General features: G+C 40.0%; 2 protein-coding genes across 2 annotated transcripts in view; one reads left to right on the forward strand and one right to left on the reverse strand.

The window, feature by feature from the left end:
* Positions 1 to 20,060, forward strand: part of cables2b (Cdk5 and Abl enzyme substrate 2b) — a 350,065-nt gene that overhangs the window by 70,007 nt on the left and 259,998 nt on the right. The gene's annotated exons all lie outside the window — the stretch shown is intronic.
* The window catches only part of LOC306936715 (PDZ domain-containing protein 4-like), a gene marked incomplete at its 5' end in the record, with an annotated part of 39,124 nt that continues 37,230 nt past the window's right edge, over positions 18,167 to 20,060 (reverse strand). The window contains one exon of the mRNA XM_079520327.1: positions 18,167 to 19,619. Within this exon, the coding sequence (XP_079376453.1) occupies positions 19,385 to 19,619 (235 nt within the window). The 3' untranslated portion in view covers positions 18,167 to 19,384. The remainder of the gene's footprint in view (positions 19,620 to 20,060) is intronic.

Here is a 20,060-nt window from a genome sequence, read left to right on the forward strand (position 1 = left end):
CATTTTAAATGCAGATAGCTCTCAGTGTAATCTACACACTTTAACTGTCATTGTCTCCAAGTATCCCCCAATTTACACATTCTTGTATATAGATGGGTTGTTGACCAGTCATTAAATGTACTAATTGGTATGGTGGTGACGTTTTGTTGGAGTTTTACCCCCATTGTATCACTCTATCTACATTATATATTTCTGCTTCATTATTATTGTGATACTGTTGTTATACTGTATTGCTTTTGTGGAACATGTCACACCAACATTATGCTGCAGATAGAAATAAACAAGTGACAATCATATTTTCAATCTTATTCCTTGTTTCACTGTAATTCAACCTGCAGATTTGCTGTATATTAGATAGTATAATTAGTTTATTTATGTATTTGTATGTGTTATCAATTTAAAGATTGTCTATAACAGAATCATTGTGAACATTTGTGAAAATAATCTCTGATGATGGCCCATCATCATCTAGGTGTCTTTGGTTATGAGCCTTTCACATTGAAATGGAGCCTGACTGCAGTGAACTGGAGGAGAGCTGTGAGGAGGGTTTTCACCACTCCAAGACAAAGGGGAGGTGTTACTACTTTCAGGCTGCACTCTTCTTTAAAGTGAGCTTTTGATCCTAACTAAGTTACTGCACAGTATCATGTGAGATAATACACCTTATAATCTTATGAATTTGTCGGCTATTTATTTTCACATAAAGTAATTGTTTTAATTAGTAACAAGACTGTTTAAATGTCATTCCACCTACCATGTGGTTTGTTCAGTGATGGAATAAGTAAACAGTGTTACTCCACAAAAATACCCAAGTTACACAAGTCATTAAAGCAATACATTCAATTTGATTAAAAAGCTGATGAGACTTACATTGTGATTTGTCTTTATTTTAATACATATATTGTATCTATGGTGTGTAGACTAGGAGTCCAGTTTGTTGATGACATCCAGTCAGTAACATAACATATAATTTAGTAGATCATAATAACACTTGAAATGTAAGAGGTACAGTATAATAGAATAGATAGTAAATAATACACCTTATAATCTTATAAAGCAGAATAATGAAACAAAATAAAAACTGAATACAAAACAAATTCACATTATAAAATCAAATCTAGCAGTAAACAAATACACAAATCACATTTTCTCAGTCCTTGGTCTAATCTTAAATGCTTACCATACTTTTTATTGTGTGACCACTTTAGATCCATTGAGTGAGTATATCTGGGGGAGGACAGTATGTTAGACTGTGATTGGTGGAGAGATGGTTCTATTGTTCTCTTAGTCAATCATTCAAAGCAGTTAGTGGCTCTCTGGTCTATAAGAAGACTTGTTCTGTGTCATTTCTCCACAACTCATCCAGGATCATTTCTGGTCACATCTGACTGTGGACTGCAGACTTCAGGTGAAGATGAACTCTCTCAAACCCACCAGGGACATTTCTGCGGAACAGGAGGAACCCAAAGACCTTGGTATGTTACTCAACCTCCCTTTTCACTCCTACTGTTCTGTTTTTAGTTAGCTTATTATCAGTAGCTTTGCTGTAGATCATTTGTGTTCTTCATCACAACAACAACCAAATATTTTTAGTATTACTTAAGGATTAAGTAATCACTTAATCCCTATATTTTAGTCATGCTAAGGTTTTTAAGTCCATTGTTTTAATAGTTAGCTACATGACAGGGATTTGTTGCACAACAATTGTGACCAGATTTGACCGAGGGGCTGCCATTGGATTTTTTTGAATTTTCGTTTTTTCATGTCATGTGAAGCATAGCTTCAAATTGACATATTGGTTGTTCAGTTTTGGAGATATGGCTTATAGAAAAATGTCTTGCAGGAGTAGTGGAAAAAAGACCAAGCAGAGAAAATGGACTTCTAAGCTTTAGTTCAGTGATCTGTGACTTTAGGGGGCGCTGTTTTCCCTTCATTTCTCCATTAGTCAACCAGCAGTGTTGCCATGTCTGCTTATTATAATTAGTTGGCCTTGTTTCTAAAGAAAAATAATGCATAGGCCTACTGTACCAATTTTATAATAATTTATAACCTGTTAATAAAAATGTATTTGACAAAAATAAAGTGTAGTTGATTATTTGGGCTTGTTTTTAAAGTATAGTTGATTATGGAGAGTTGGTGACCAAGTGGACCCTTATTAGATCTTTAACTATCAAGAAAGAAGAAAGAAACCTTAAAAAGGTCCATTTTGTTTCATTTTACACTCTCAAGATATACATAATTGTTAAACATCTGCATTACTTAATTTACAATAAGTCTACACTAGAGAATGTTGTTATCTTGATCGTTTGCCTGTTATCTCTCCTTTTTTAAATATGCTACTGTATTTATTTGGCCTTTTGTAGTATGAAAAGGGGAAAATAACAGTGGCAGATAAATTAGGCCTATGTAAATGTTCCAGATGAGTACAAATAAAAGAGCTATATGAATGCAATAAATACAAAAATAAAAAAACAGTAACCAACAGACAACAGGACAGTTTGCTCTCAAACCCTCCCAGCACAAATTGTGCCCTCTTGGCCTCTTCTTTCGGCTTGTTTTCATATACCGGGTTGCTTATTTCTCTCGCAGAAACTGGCAACCCTGCAATGATAGCCGTTAGCTACATTTAGCTAATATATTGATATCAATCCTGTAAGCTAAAACAAGTACATTATCGTGCTATATTACATATCGATGCGATCTGCGTTATTATGACCTTAATTTTCATGGCAGGTACATTCCAAAGCAACTAATAATAACCACGTTATGGTGACATAATGTTACAATGTTTACAATACATTCATTCGAGTCTTCTTCTTCTGCTATTGGAAATAGGAAGCCATTTCCGCATTTTCCATTGTTGTGGTCGACAGTGCCCCCAGCTGGAACATTAGCATGAATTAGCTTTAGGCGGACCAAAATAAACACACTTTTTACAAAATATCGTTGTTAATACTTCTTTCTGTGCTATTTCTGTTAGCCAGTAAGTAAAAGACAAGTATTATCTTCCAAAACGATTGTGTACAAAAAGGCGGATTTTAGCGGAATTTGCATACTTTAGCACGGAAGCCGTATGTCTAGTTAGCATTGGTTAACCCAATGGTTATAACATGAGACATAGTGACATGTTTAAGCATTTATTTCATATTTATATGTCGATATCAACTCTGACATTTATTTCAGACCTGCTCTAACATGACATGAATAATAATATAGCTTCAGATTATTTTAGACAGAAAAATAAAAAAGGACAAAGAAAATAGTTTTTCAGCTGTCCTCAACAATTGCCACCCCCGTGATGGCAGTCCCTATATCGCGTGTGGTCACAATTACTTTTGTTGTCTACTTATCAACCTATCAACAATCTTTATTTTGTATTTGTGTCCAATCCAGTGTCTCATCATCAGTCTGACTGCCCTGACCTACCAGAGGTGAATGAACAAAGAAGCTTGACAAAGAAAAAACACCATTGCTGTGATCAGTGTGGACAACACTTCTCTACAATGTCCAGCCTTAAAACACACCAGAGAATCCACACTGGAGAGAAACCCTATGGATGTGATCAGTGTGGACAACACTTCTCTCAATTGGCCAACCTTAAAACACACCAGAGAATTCACACTGGAGAGAAACCCTATGGATGTGATCAGTGTGGAAAACACTTCTCTCAATTGTCCAGCCTTAAAAGCCACAAGAGAATTCACCTACCAGAGGTGAATGAACAAAGAAGCTTGACAAAGAAAAAACACCATTGCTGTGATCAGTGTGGAAAACACTTCCCTAAAATGTCCAAACTTGAATGCCACCAGATAATTCATACTGGAGAGAAACCATATGGATGTGATCAGTGTGGACAACACTTCTCTACAATGTCCAGCCTTAAAACACACCAGAGAATCCACACTCGAGAGAAACCCTATGGATGTGATCAGTGTGGACAACACTTCTCTCAATTGGCCAACCTTAAAACACACCAGAGAATTCACACTGGAGAGAAACCCTATGGATGTGATCAGTGTGGACAACACTTCTCTCAATTGGCCAACCTTAAAACACACCAGAGAATTCACACTGGAGAGAAACCCTATGGATGTGATCAGTGTGGAAAACACTTCTCTCAATTGTCCAGCCTTAAAAGCCACAAGATAATTCACACTGGAGAGAAGCCCTATGGATGTGATCAGTGTGGACAACACTTCTCTCGATTGGCCTACCTTAAAACACACCAGAAAGTTCACACTGGAGAAAAACCCTATGGATGTGATCAATGTGGACAACACTTCTCTACATTGTCCAGCCTTAAAACACACCATAGAATCCACACTGGAGAAAACCCCTATGGGTGTGATCAATGTGGACAACACTTCTCTCAAATGTCCAGCCTTAAAACACACCAGAGAATTCACACTGGAGAAAAACACTATGGGTGTGATCAGTGTGGACAACACTTCTCTCATTTGTCCAGCCTTAAAACACACCAGAGAATCCACACTGGAGAGAAACCCTATGGATGTGATCAGTGTGGACAACACTTCTCTCAATTGGCCAACCTTAAAACACACCAGAGAAATCACACTGGAGAGAAACCCTATGGATGTGATCAGTGTGGAAAACACTTCTCTCAATTGTCCAACCTTAAAACACACCAGAGAATTCACACTGGAGAGAAACCCTAGTGTTTACAAGAGCTTAGCACATCCACGTAAAATAGTTGTATGATGATCTTTTTTTTCTTCTTTTTTTTGCATTTTTAATTACAAGTAAACTTGTATACTGTTTAAACGACCTGTTCTTTTTTTGTGGTATTTTTTATTCACTGGGTCTTTCAGATAATTTATTTTATTATTAAAACCGAAAAGTATGTCAGTGACTTTGTTGGAGTCTGTTAGACCCTATTTGTCCACCCATTGCATCAATCTATCTACATTATCATGATTTATTTCTGCTTCATTACATCTGACGCTACATAGGCCTATGTCATTATTATGATACTGCTGTTATACTGTAAGCTGAACATGTCACACCAACATTATGCTGCAGATAGAAATAAAAGTCTCGATATTCAATTTTCTCATTCTCAATCTTATTCTTTGTTTTACTGTCATTTGACCTGCAGATCTTAATTAGATTTAGATAACTTTGTTTCAGAGGTTGTTCACACTTGTTCACACACACAAATTGTATTTTTAGACCACACTTGGTAGCTATTAATAAACTTTGGACCACTAGAGAACAAACAACACCAGGTTGTATCGTTCTGGAGGAATTTGGAGCAATCAAGTGCAAATTCAGTTTCTACAGGAACATAGATCCCATTAGTAAATGGGATCCATTAAGGTCTATGATTGGAACAGGATTACACACATTAATATGCTCATATGCTTTTCATTAAGCTTTGTTCTACACTTATTCACATCCCCATAATGTCCAAAATACACCAGATCATTCACATTCAGAGAGAAATTCATTGCAATGTGTGGTTGTGCGTTTAGTCCATCAAAAAAGTTCACAAGGTTGTATACACTGGATTTAAACTGTTCCCTTGTGGGAGAGTATTACTACTTCAAGCAACTGAAAATGTCATGAGCACACACACATGAAACATAACTCTGTTTAGCGTGAACAGTATAACTAAAGCTTAATTATAGTGGCTGAGTGCCAAGCAGGGAGGCACTGGGTCCCATTTTTCAGAGTCATTGGTATGACTTGGCCGGGGATCGAACCCCCGACCTCCCAGTCTCAGGGAGGACACTCTAACCACAAGGCCACAGAGCTGGTTTTGTATTCAGCAAAATAGGGTAGTTTTTTCCTGCATGTATTACAGTCTGGTCAACGGTCTTGGTTCATTAAGTATGTTGAAGTATGTCATTCTAGTGTTGAAATCTAGCCTGTGCGTGCCTGCCTGCGTGCGTGTGTGTGTGTGGACTGTTTGTGCGCACACGCATGTTACCTGATCATTTTGTGGTTCGCTTCTTGAAGAAGATCACAACCAATGTTATCAGGCTGATAATGGCAACCACTCCCACAATGACATAGAGGATGGTTCTTTGGGCTAGGATTACACCACCACATTAATCATGAAAGTTTAGAGGCAGTTATCACAACACTTTATCTACGGAGAGAGGCACAAGCAGAGCATTAGACAGCTAGCCAGGTTACAGACATATTATAGATGAACAGAACAACTCACTGGGTACTGGTAGACAAACGGGTCAGATAAACAACCCACTACTCTAGGTAGACAGACAGGTACGAACCCATTTTGGGCGGGAACCCCTTTTGGTGTTAGCATTATGTTATGCTTTAGCTATTGAAAAATAGCAGATCTACAAGCTCATAGCGCGCCACCGAGTGGCGCGCTACGAGCTTGTAGGTCTGCTATTTTTGAAAAATCGAAGAACGACTGACATAGAAACATAGCTTTTTCAGAAAACTGTCAGGATGTAGAAGACATTTTTTTAATCTGATCTCAGGTCAAAATGGGTTAACAGATAATCAACAAACTAGGTGACAGACAGGACATCGGCCAACTAGGCAGGTAGAAAGACAGCCTAGTTAATATCTAGACAGATCACTATGTACTGTAGGGGAGGCAGACTAGCAGCCAATCGGACACAGAAACAGACGAACAAAACGCTTAGCAGACAGACATATTTTACCTGTTTCCGTAGAGGGTTTAGAGGTAGCTCCATCTGGAGACGGAACCATTGTTGGAGCTGTAAATCAGCTCCAACCATCACAGATTTTAGCACTAATCTGAATGAAATAGACTTAGCCTTTCAGCTAAAGGCAGAACAAACGGGGACTATATTTTAACCAATACACAGCTCACTAGTGCTGGGTTTCCACTCGCACACCACACAACACCGCCTACTTTGGCCCTACACAACACCGCCACTTTGGCCCTAGGACCAGGGCCAAAGTGACCAATGGGAAGGTTTGATAATGCCTCGTTTACATTTTAATTAAACATTACCGACATGCGTTGATAATTACTGTTGATTCATTACATTATGATGGCTTATAAGAGGATTGCCATGGAATGTGTGGAGAGAGAGAGAGAGTGGTTGCATGTGCATGGTTACGGAAGTAAGTTCTGTGGAAACATTTCGCCAATCATTTTATGTGCAATCGTTCTTTGGTATTTTGATATTTCAATAGACCCTCTTTAGAAGTTTCAGTTTGACACTGACTGATACTGTAAATACATACATTGGCTGTGCACATGCACACACACACACACACTACACACACACACACACACACGTCTCTATTTTGCAATTTTTTTCCAAATGCTTCCAACATTCAGTCCGGGAGTAAAGCTTATTAAGATCCCCATTAGGTTGAGGTGTATTTTCACACCCAACTAACCCAGTTTACTCACTAAACTAGAGAAAATTAACTCTAAAGCAAGCAGCAAACTGTAGTCATCAGATCGAAGAGAAACAGGCAGAGAGATGAAGTGAGATCCCAGAGTTGACCATTTTTTTCAAACCAAAGACAGAGAGCTTCGCCGTGGGCCCTGAGCAGAAGCTCAGGAGCTCCCAGCACTGACCGTAGCCAGCTAACACTGATGACTTTTACATTGCAGTAACAGACAAAATATACCTTCACATTGAATTCAGAGGTGGAGTCTGAAACTTCACAGAGATTGAAAAACACATGGTAAACAAGTTGTCCCTCAAAAGGTTTCTTGAGACAAAAGAATGCTAAGTGTCTTCAACACCTGGCCTAGCCTCAAACAGATTGAGAACAATGCAAGGTACTCAGGCTGAGTGATTGCCCTGAGTCTAGACCGACCGTCTCCTAGCTCACTAACCATCACACTAGCATATAGTGACCAAATGTATAGTATCATTATTGACAGAATATTGCATTATGGCATATATTGCTGAAATGTGGTTCCACCAGATACGACAAGGTTTTTCCATGTCAAAAGCTAATCATCTATATGCTAAATAACAATAAGAAATAAACAAGCAATAAAAGTACTAAAACTAAAACTAAACCAAAATCATGTACAGCACATGAAACATACCTCTGGGGATTAGTACAGGCTTGTTTGCATCAAGTGTATTGTTCCTTCCTATTGTTCTTGGTCTAGGACAGTGCTACCAGATCATCTGAACTATATTTTTGTGAACAGAAATGGTGTAATTCCAGACTCTATAGCATTTGAAGATTGTGGAATAATAGTATCTGGCTACACGAGACTACACACATAGACAGAGGTGAAAGCATAATCTCGCCTCCCAGCCTGCATGGAGATAATTAGGCAGAACTTGTAAACATGGTACAGTACTTCACATCACTTGATGTACTGTTTGGCTGTTAAATGGTGCATTTATATAGCGCCTTTATCCAAGGAGCTTTACATAGATTGTGCATTACATTTACCCATTCACAAGCACATTCATACACCGATGGCAGAGGAAACCATGCAAGGCACCAACCTGCACAACGGGAGCAATTAGGGGTTCAGAGTCTTGCTCAAGAACACTTCGAAACTAACTCTGGGGGAGCCCGTGATCGAACTGGGAAGCTTATGGTTCACATCCGGCTTTTTTACCGGAGACTACCACCTGAGCCACTGCCACCCCTGTACATACACTGGACATCCGCGGTGTCCAGTCAGTGACCTTCACATGTCCCTCACACAACTTCCACAAGCCTCACTCCGTTCACTCTGGTGACATCAACATTTAACGTTAAGATATCATTTACTTTTATGTCCTTGACAGAAGGACATACTGTAAAATGTTCTCTTTTTAGAATGCAGAAGTTGTGGTGATAGAACTGGAAGTGCCTGGTCTGTCATCACAGAAGAATGTTGTCAAGTTCATTGCTGCACCCATCTGTCATATCTTTAACATGAGTCTGGGAGGTAATATATGCCCGCAATTGGCGCAAAAATAGAAAGTAGCCAAAGTTATTCCACTCCCCAAGAATGCAAAGAATGCCTTCACGGGCCCTAATAGCAGACCAATAAGCTTATCACCGGTTCTAAATAAAATACTAGAACCAAATACAAAGCTACTTCACTGTTAACAATTTGATTAGTTAATATCAACATGCGTATAGAGGGTCACTCAACAGCCACAGCTCTTATACAAATGACAGATAAATGGTTGAAAGATAGTGATTAGAAAAACATGGTGGGAGCAGTACTATAGTGTTGCCTTTGATATAATAGATCATGGAATTCTAATTGATAAATTGGAGTGTTATGGTTTTGCCCTACTATATGTATGTGACGGAAGTGTATTTTTCAATGGCATGAGTATCTCAGATGCTAGATGTGTTACGAGTGGAATCCCTCAAGGAAGGTAACTAGGTCCTTTACTATTTTCCATTTTTACAAATGATTTTCCATTGGCCCTTGAAAAAGCACAGGTCTCCATGTATTCAGATGACACACTAGTGAACAATCTATCATGTTCGAGACATTGATTCAGTGTTGCTAAAGATGGGGAGGAATATATCGGTTGTAAAAAGGTGTTCAGAGTTTCTGACACCACAACTGACCAAACAAGTCATTGAAACTCTAGTCCTTTCACATCTGGACTATTGCTCAGTGATCTGGTCAGGGGCAAACAAGGGAGATCTGGGAAAGCTGCAGCGTGTTCAACAGCAGCTCGGCTTGCCCTGAGATGTACAATGAGATGTAATGTTAGAAAAATGCCTACTAATTATGCAGATTTCTCAACACAAAATGAACATTACATTTTTTGCAAGAATTTGATATTTCATACACTACTAGGCCTATGGATTACATAGGGGCGGTGGTGGCTCAGGGGTAGAGTGGCTGGATGGTAACCGCAAGGTTGCCAGTTCGAACCCGGGCTCCCCCAGAGTTAGTGTCAAAGTGTCCTTGAGCAAGACATTGAACCCCTAATTGCTCCCGATGTGCTGGTTGGTGCCTTGCATGGTTTCCGCCACCATCTGTGTATGAATGTGTGAATGTAATGTACAATCTATGTAAAGCACCTTGGATAAAGGCGCTATATAAATGCACCATTTACCATTTCAATAATAAAAGTTATAGAAAACTACATTTCTGAGCCTAAGAAATGTATTTTTGTAAGGTATGGTCACAGCTCGATGTTGACAGCCGGTCAGCAGGTGCGTGCGTGCGTTTGTAGACAATATTTTAGGCCAATAAAAAAACTAGATACCAAATTTCCCACTTTGAACAAAAAGTGCCTGGCAGAAAATCTTCCATATGTTGTCAGAAATGTTCATCCTTATTTGGGCAGCCACTCCATATTTGGCCGGCCACTCCATATTTGGCCATATTATCTATTTGGACACACATACTGACAGATGCTGCTATAAATCTAACCCCCTCCGTGGCAAGTTTAACAACACCAAGAACCAGCCGTGACTCTTTAAAGATCTTTGAAGATCCGAAGACACGTCCATTAATCAGATGCACGTCAAAGCCTTCTCCACATCCATACAAGCTGCCAAACAAACGTACACAGGAGCTAGTCCGTCACACGGAAGCTAGTCCGCCGGAAAGTTACAACCGAATATACGGGAGATGGAAATGGCATCTCCGACGACCGAGGGAAACACTGCATCAGTCCAGGAGGAGGAGCCTGAAGTGTCATTGTCCTCTTCATCACCATCGTCCTCTTCATCCTCCTGGTCCTCCCAGGGCAGACTGAAGCTGCAGGGTCTACTGAACAAAGCCATGAGGATCAGGATGAGTGACGGTCGGACGTTAGAGGGAGTGTTCCTCTGCACAGACCGCGACTGCAACGTCATCCTGGGCTCGGCCCGGTTCCTCTCCTCAACAGAGGGGTCCTCCTCATCCACAGAGGGGTCCTCCTTCTCCGAGACAGAAGGTTCCCTCTCCTCCTCCCAGGCAGAGTCCAGGGTCCTCGGCCTGGCCATGGTCCCTGGACACCACGTGGTGTCCGTCCATGTGGAGCCACACGTGGGCCTGACTCATTGGATCCCAGACATGTTCAGATGAGACCCGGGCGGCGGCGGGGAACCACCAGACGTTGGAGTCTGCCTTTCTGAATTACGTCATATGGCAGCCAAGCCTATGGACTCTTTTAATGTTTGTTTAGAGCACTTTAAACAAACATACTGTAGAGTAGCAGCCAAGTAAAAGAAAAAAAACACAACTTAATATTCCTCTATAAATCAAATCAGGGTGTCACAAAAATCTAATCTTTGTTTCTTTCTCTATTTGCTTTAGGAAACAGAGTAGAGACACAAACACTCATGTCGGTTTGTCTCTTTATTCCTCATCTAATTACACATTATCAAAACATATACACATACTGTAGTACCATTGTACCATGAGCTACATCAAAAGTTATTTAACAGGTGTTAAAACAGATCTCATGTGGTTAAACGACTTGGATGGATTTTTGAACATAAGATATTCGCACTTGCAGAATATTTAGAAAAAGCATGGGACAAACTGACAAAGAAAACATATGTGATGTACATTTATTTTTGTTTTGATTTTTGTTTTAACCAAATATTTTCTTTTGTGCAGTTTCTGTGGGGGAAGTGAATGTGATATTGTTTGTTTTTGGTGTCTTATAATCCCGTAAAGGATGGGTCTTTACGACGAGACACGGAAATAATAATGCGTTCATTCATTCATTCATTCATCCATTCATTCATTCATTCATATAGTACATATTCTAATCAGTGCAGTCCTACCATGACTTTTTCCAGGTACTTTGATCTAATGGAAATGTAAAATAGGATGGTAGAGCTACTGTAGATACTATGCAGTGGAAAACAAAATTACACCCTGTAATAGGCTTCCCGGAATCCCGGCAGAGATCTGCACTCTGCTGCGCGCCCCTTTCTAGTTTTAGATCTGAGATCTCCATGCTGTTATAACTCATCTTAATCTAACTTGACAGCAGAGTACACAGTAGAGTCAGTGGATTCGGCAGGTGGAGGGTTTGGATGGGCATTTGTCTTTTTGTGGAACTGAACTTCAGAGTAAGTCATGTTGGCCGGGCCATCTTCTGGCTAGGAGCAAAGAACAGTGATGTGTTTCAGTCTCAACTAGTAGTTGCCATAGGATATTTTGTAAGTTAATTTCCAACACACAGGCGTGCACGCACGCACGCATGCACGCGCGCACACACACACACACGCACACGCACACACACGCACACACTCTGTATAAGGGTTAATTTATAGTAGGGATACATTTACACTCAGGATTTTGCTTTGTACACAATTGTTCAGACACCTCAAACTCACCTTTCTGACATTGGCATAAACTGGCTCTATGGAAGAGTTGAAAGGTTCTGCAAAACACAGATTTAGCTTTATAATTCAGCCAATGTACATCCTGTACAGTGTATGAGTTCTTTACTTTCATTGATGCACAGTAGAACCTTTAGAGATAATTAGCTGATCACTTGTTTTGCTTACTTAGATCATCCCTGGCATAATAAAGGTTCTTTTTCAGAGATAGGACTCCTATCTTACCAAATAGTGTGATTTCAAGCAGTGGATGTTGGTTATCTGTAGGCATCTGTAGGTATTGTTCTTGGCAATAATATTGCCAAGGCCTATATACATTTTATTATAATAACAACAATGGCATATGAAATTACTAATATCGCAGCCCTAGTTATAGTTATTTCTGCAACCTGCCTTTTGTGTACATGTGTATGAGTGAGTGAGTCTGCGCACGCATGCACAAGTACGTGTGTATTTGTGCGCTACCAGGTGGTTTGGTGTTTCGTGTGTGTTTGTGCGTTACCAGGTGGTTTGGTGGTTTGTGTCCTGAAGTAGATCACGATAACCAATGTCAGCATGGTGACCATGACAACCAGTCCCACAGTAACATACACGATGGTTGGGCTGGCTTGGGCTGGGATTACATCATCACATTGCAACAGTTATGATAGTTTAGAGGAAGTTATCACGTATCTACTGAATGAGACACAGACAGACTACTAGACAGGTACTGTACTGTACTACTAGCAGATAAACAATCCACTACTCTAGATAGACAGACAGACAGGTGTATACAGAATATATATGTCTAGCTATATACACAACTAACTAATACTGTAGGTATAGGTAGCCAACTAGGCAGGTAGAAAGACTTACTAGCCTAGTTAATATAGCTCACTATTGATTGATTGATTGATTGATTGAAGAATTTATTAACAGTTTGCAGAATTACAGTACTATGTAGGCAGACAAACAGGCAGGCAGACGATAGCAGCCAACCAGACACAAAGACAGCCAAACAAAAAGCCCAACAGACGGACGGACATGTTGTTCTTACGTGTGTCTGTAGAGGAGTTTTCCTCTTGTACAGAAGGTGAAGAGGGTTCAGAGGCAGCTGATGAGACCGTTACAGTTACAGAACCATCTGGTCTTGCTGTGACTGTAGTAGAGACTGTTCCATCTGGAGTCGGAACCGATGGAGGATGAGGGATGGTGGTTGGAGCTGTGAATATCATCATAATATTAAGTAAATGCAATTATAAGTAGAAATGCACTCTGTCGAGCTGTTGGCGCGAGCATGCAGAGCGTGCAACTATCTCTGACTCTTGTCAACTTACTGTCCCTCCCTCTATAAAATATAACAAATAAAGATGAAACCCATAAACAAACATTTAAAATACACCAATGGAAAAACAAATTCCCTCTTCTTTCTGAGACTAAATTTCTTGTCCCTTTGGCCAATTAATTTAGTAAAAGAAAAGTTATTTTGTTTGCTCTTTCCGAGTCCAACATGATGACCTCCTGATTGTCTATCTGGTAACAGGTGTCAAGTCGATCTGGAATAGGTTCAAATATTAAATTGCCTGCTGCCTGAGCAGGTAATAGAGCTTGTTTTAAATTACCATCACATGCATTACAAATCCATTTTTTCTTTTCTTTTCTCTTTTTTCTGTATTTTGGATCAAATACTCCTCGTTGGTTTTCCACTCTAATATAATCCGGGTACTTAATTTTGTCAAATAATATAAGACTATGTTTGTAGTAAGGTCTGTGGCAACATGTACACATAGATGTCCTCATGCTCCTCCTTCAATTGATTTATTTTACTGACTGGTTGTTCTGCATAAAGTTCCTTTGTAATTTATAATGTGTTGGATGTATGTGTTTTTTGACTGTATTTTGTATTTTGACTGTATTGTAACCTCGGCTACATTGAAAGGGGGGCTTGCCCTCAACTGTATTTCCGAGTATAAATAAAGGTGATGATGATGATGTAGGCCCCTCCTGTTGAACATGTCTGTCGTATCTCCTCCTTTTCCCCAATCGATCACCCTTCTCTTCGCATGTTTCACGTCTTCGATTTAGTCTACGTCGAAAATTGTTATCATTTGGACTAGAACCCAGCCATTCGAGAGGTATGGGTTCAACTCCTTGTCCTTTGACTAAGTCCTCTTCAATAGAAGGTGTTTTGTCTGTTCTCTCAGAGTCCAACATGATGACCTCCCGATTCTCTGTCTGGTAACAGGTGTCAAGTCCTGTCAATGAGTCTCTGTAATAATTCTGTGGGCTGAATTTGGCCCCTTCTACCACCAGTTTAACACCCCTGGTCTAGAATAGATTCTATTCTAGAATAGATTCTATTCTAGACCACCCAACGTGCGAGGATGTCTTGCCTATGCATGTTCTCTTTCCCTTTTTTGGCAAATGGGTACATATAGAAGCTTCTTTGGCAAACGAGTAAATGGAAACGGACACTATCGGCATCCATGGACTTTTTAAGTTATATTTTAAGCTCCCTATAACTTTGAAACTCAAATTTGTTACGTCATGCACATCCGTTTCTAGATAAACATACATAGTTAGTTACGTCATCACCCAATCCCTGATTGGCCGAGCGACGCCACCAACACACGGCCCCAATCCAATCGGTCGAGGGGCCACCGACATACGCAGCAAGCTGCCAATTTACGCTCTGATTGGCCGAGCAACGCCACCAAAAACGCACAATCCCTGATTGGATTGGCCGAGCAACGCCACCAAAGACAATACACATGCAATCCCTGATTGGCCGAGCGTGTCACAGAGAATGCACAATCCCTGATTGGATTGGCCGAGCAACGCCACCAAAGACAATACACATGCAATCCCTAATTGGCCGAGCGTGTCACAGAGAATTCACAATCCCTGATTGGCCAAATGAGTCACGGACAAGTCGGACATACGCAGCCGAATACAGTACTTGCACTCTGCTCGCGCAAGTAATAACAACAATGATGATAATGATGATGATGAATGGAAGGTCCGATTCTAACAGCAGCTAATTTGCCCAATTTATAGTTTACTCTTACACAAAAAAGAAATACATGAAGTGTTGAAGTTGACATCAAATGAGAGTAATGATATATTTGTTTAATACAGTCATTTATGAATGATTCCTTTGTTTTTGTTTGTTGCTGATGGAATGACTTCACAATCTTATGCTGTCTCTGCTCCAACATGGTGGGCGCAACTGGTACCTGGAGTATTCTATAAATTATAAGTTATAACATTCTATATTTAAACTCACCGTCCAGGACTTCGATCCAAATCTCCTTATCTGAATCAATGAATGTTCTGTCCACACCACACGAGTATGGCCCTGTGTCAGACTTTCTCAGCTGTCTGATGGTTACATGGAACACTCCCTCACTAAGGAATCTACCTTGTTCATTTCTAATACTGTATCTACCATCCTCAGCATAGGAGTCAGCTGTTCTAATTCTAATGAGATCTGTGGTGCATGTTCCTCTACAGAAGGTCTTGAACAGATCACCAGCTATTAAGAACCTGCATGTAATTGTAATGTCTTCTCCTTCAGTTTCTGTATAGACACGTTGTTGTAGAGTGACTCCACACAGAGCTGTGGAACAAACATAAACAGTTGATGATTATGATCAAGTGGTAGAAAGTAGGTCCTATTCAGTCTAGACTCTAGACAGAATTAAGTTAAATATTTTTTTAAATAGACTAATTATTTCCTTTTCCCACACACAATACATTGTTGAATAATAGATCCAAATAGTTTGATCTGAGTAGTTGCTCATCAGATATTTACAAATATGGGGATATCCGACTAGCACGTTGGGCTATATGACATATAATATTTCTAGTATGACAAATTGACAATCCCTATATTTGGCCCGAGCCGACCTAGTGCTGATATCAGATAGATGTGGTAGAACCCATATATGGATAAATCTAACTGGCTTAGTCATCATGACCAGCATAGTCGGAGAATATATAACAAGGGTCTGCTCCAGAGCGAAAGCAGAAGTCAAGTCATCCTGGTTTAAGTTCTAATTGGACACCACTGCGGCGGGTTAGAGCCTTGAGCTATTTTATATATACTGATAATATAAATGTTGAAAGCAATTTTCAACATTAACTCTGGACACGCACACACACACACACACACACACACAGGGACAGACAGGGACAGACAGAAAGACAGACAGACAGAAAAATAAAAGACATGCACAAATATAGAGAGAAAGACATAATATACTGTAGACAGACTAACAAACGAGTCAGAGGCATAAATATATTTACAAATATGAACAGATAATAATACACTTACCAAGGATGAAACAGCAGGGCAGAACATGTCTGATATTCATTTTTAAATCAGTGTGACGTAAAATGTGTCTACCGTGTATAGAAAGTATTTGAAGTTCCTTAAACTGGAAGATAAATGTATCTACCCGTCTCTATCACACACAAACTTCCTCTTCCTCTTCCTCTCTCTCTCTCTCTCTCTCGCTCTCTCTCTCTCTCTCTCTCCATAACCGTTTCACTAAAGTCCCTATCTTGTACTCTTGGAATAATTGTAATCAAACTTAGATAATTTTTGTTCATATTTCTAGACGGTTGTCTACTGCTGAAGGATTATTATGAAAACATCAGCCTATTTTATCATTGTTGAAATGGGACATTATTAATGTCATGTCGCCTCAATGTTTTTTTAAGAGAAAAGCAGTGCTGTCGTCGAGTAGGACAAAAACCTGGCTGAAGTGGTTAATGCATGTTTTGTAATAATAATTCAAATCTACAAAGTAACTAGTTTTGAGCAAAGTCACAGACTGCCAAGGACGACTTTGGACGAGTTATTAGGTTATTATTAATTATGAAAGCTCTCTAAAGTTATTATCATCCGATTAGCTAAAGTTAAGTAAAGTACTTGAGTAAATGTAATTAGTTACTTTCCACCAATGCTAAAACAAGAAGGCATAATGATTGCTGCTAGAGCAGTGGTTCACACTTCCCAAACCTTTTAGTTCAAGACCCAAAATAAAAATGTGATGTTTGCCCGTGACCCAAACTAGTGAAAACGGCATATCTACAAGCTCACACAACATGTCGATTAGCACTGCGATGCAAGCTTGTAGATCGGATATTTTCACTTTTACTTTCTAATTTATGGAACTTCTATTAGGGGAAAAATCATTGAATTTGTTTTTAAACCATGAGCTTGTAGATTTGCTATTTTCAAAAGACTTGTAACGTGACATTCGGCATAATGAGTACATTTTGATGCCAATACCTTTGTACTTTTACTCAAGTACATTTTGAATTCTGGAGGTTTACTTGTAACAGAGTATTTCTATATTGCAGTATTGATACTTTTACTCAAGTACAAATTGGGTAGTTTTCCACCACTGGGAAGCAGTGTGCTAGAACTAGCCGTGTGTGATGTGTGTCAGCTAACCAACCAATCAGAGGCCTGCGACGGTCCGCGCTTTAATCCCTTCCAGCTGTGAGGATCCATAAGAACCTCTATGGTCAAGCCTGTGCAAAGCATAAACGTAACCACTTTCATACTTAGATGGCTCTTTACTAGTTCATGGCATGCTGCATTTGTTTACTGCCATGCAGAAGTGGTTCTGTTTTGAGTGGGCTGTCATTGGTCTACTCTACAGACTAGATACATACAGTATACAGTACTGTACATACATAAGAACCCTGTTCTAGATGGCTTGGCCTTAAGCTGTGCTGTAAAATATCAGTGTTTAACTGAACTCTGAGAGAACACAAACAACTATATTTCCCATTTCATTGTATTATCTTTCAGGTGCGTAGCATTACTCAGTGTTACTCAGTGCCTGCACACACTCCTGTGGAAAAATCAGTCTATACAATACAATTTTCACTCTTATGAATTAATTTGTCTAAAGTTCAATAATTCTCAGTAATTCTCGTTTATTTCATGCATTAACTCAACTCAGGGCAACATTCTTGCTTCACAATAACTTCATAACTGTATAGCCAATGCATATTGGTAATATAAAATATTGAAAATTCATATTATGAACATACACTATTCCATTTACTGCATGAGATTTAGGACATCATTCAACACTGTCTTTCCAGATGTTTTATATGAATACCAAGATAACAATTCAAGTCTTCTCTGTAAACCTATAGAGGGTATGCGCGTGACATCATCATCAAACCAGGAAGTTATGCAGGAAGCCTACTGAGTGGCAAAAAACTACTTTCTGGCCTTGACAGCCCAGACATCCACACAGAAAAGTCCTATCTGATTGCATTAAACAACATTAAACAATGTTAAACTCACTTTGCATGTTGCTTTGCCACTCGATTTGCCACTCAATGTGCCATTCACTTGAAGCATGCGCATACCCTATAGAGGCTATTCACAACACTGTTCCTCTCCTGTCCTGCAGTTTCATCTTTCTGTCCATGCCTCATTTGTTGTTACAGTAGATTAAAAGAAAAGAAGATGAAAACAAACAAGCACCAAGGAGGAGATTCAGTGTTACATTATTTCACTGAGATCTTTCAACCCTTTGCTATTCTCTGGACACTCTTCAGAAGAACCTCCACACAGTCATTAGAAAGTAGTTCCTTCACATCATTCTGTATGAAGCACTGTCTGTTAGGAAAGGTAGGGCAGGTTAGTGCCTTGCTCAAGGACCGGTAAGGAGGGCATGTTGGCTATGGCCGAAGAAATCAAACCTGTGCACTTTTGGTTACAGGACATTCAGTCTAATCACAACGTCCTGCCGTCAACTATGAGTTCAAAGTCTGAGCCTGCCCCATTCAGATTGCCTCCTTCCAGACTGGATTCAGTGTTCATGAATGGTAAAAAGGAACACCTGCATCCATCTTGTTAGATTTGGTTCAGTGTTGCTCCTTCTTTAGAGTGGTGCATTCTTGAGGTTGTCTCATCTCTCCTTTTCCTTCTTTCTCCACTCCTCACTCTTACGGTAACTAGAAAATTAATCTTACTAGTAGTTAACTGGTTACATCTTCAAGAGTCCTGTGCATTCCCTTTATCTACACATCATGTAATTGTCCGTGTACAATCACCTAGTCGCTGTAAGAACCCACCCTCCATGTACAATCACCTAGTCGCTGTAAGAACCCTCGCCTCTCAGACTGTTGTGACAGAGAGTAGTGGGTTGTAAATCTTGGTTCCTTCTGGAGATCTGGATCCATGAGCCAGCAGTTCCTGAATGGTGATCCAGTTGTCAAGGATACGACGGTTTCTCCGCTTTGTGACCTTCCTTTGGCTCAGCAGCAGGATGTTGTTGGTTGGTATTTCCTGCTGGGGGTATGACCTGGGCTCTTCAGTGCCATCTGCTGCTGAGGAGGACTGCTCCGTCACCCTGGGAATGGGCAGATCAGAATTAGGGTGACGAGTTATGGAGGCAGTGGTGAGGTAGAGGGGGTGGAGGGAGGGGTGACGCAGGGGTGGAGGGAGGGGTGTGTGTGGTAATTGATGAGGACAATTGACAAGTGGTCGAACATCGTTAAAGCCATGCTCAGAATCCCCACAAATGTGCTTTATTTGTTTCATAGTGTATGAGTGTATAACTAGAAAAAGTGCCCTTCTGGGCACAGGTCTCCACCAGGAGGATAGGAGTGTGTGTGATTTGTACAAAACGGGTACCAAGCGGGCTACTCCTGAAAAGTTTAGAAGCCAATCGTAGGCAATGAAGGTGGATTACATGACTATGGAGAGCATGTGTACCGATTTGCGTGAAATTTGGATAACATCTGAAGGAGTAATATTAGAAAATGTGTTTTACATATGTCGGCCTCCTGAT

This window comes from Electrona antarctica (assembly GCF_951216825.1).
Source record: "Electrona antarctica genome assembly, chromosome: 2".
Classification (NCBI taxonomy): domain Eukaryota; kingdom Metazoa; phylum Chordata; class Actinopteri; order Myctophiformes; family Myctophidae; genus Electrona; species Electrona antarctica.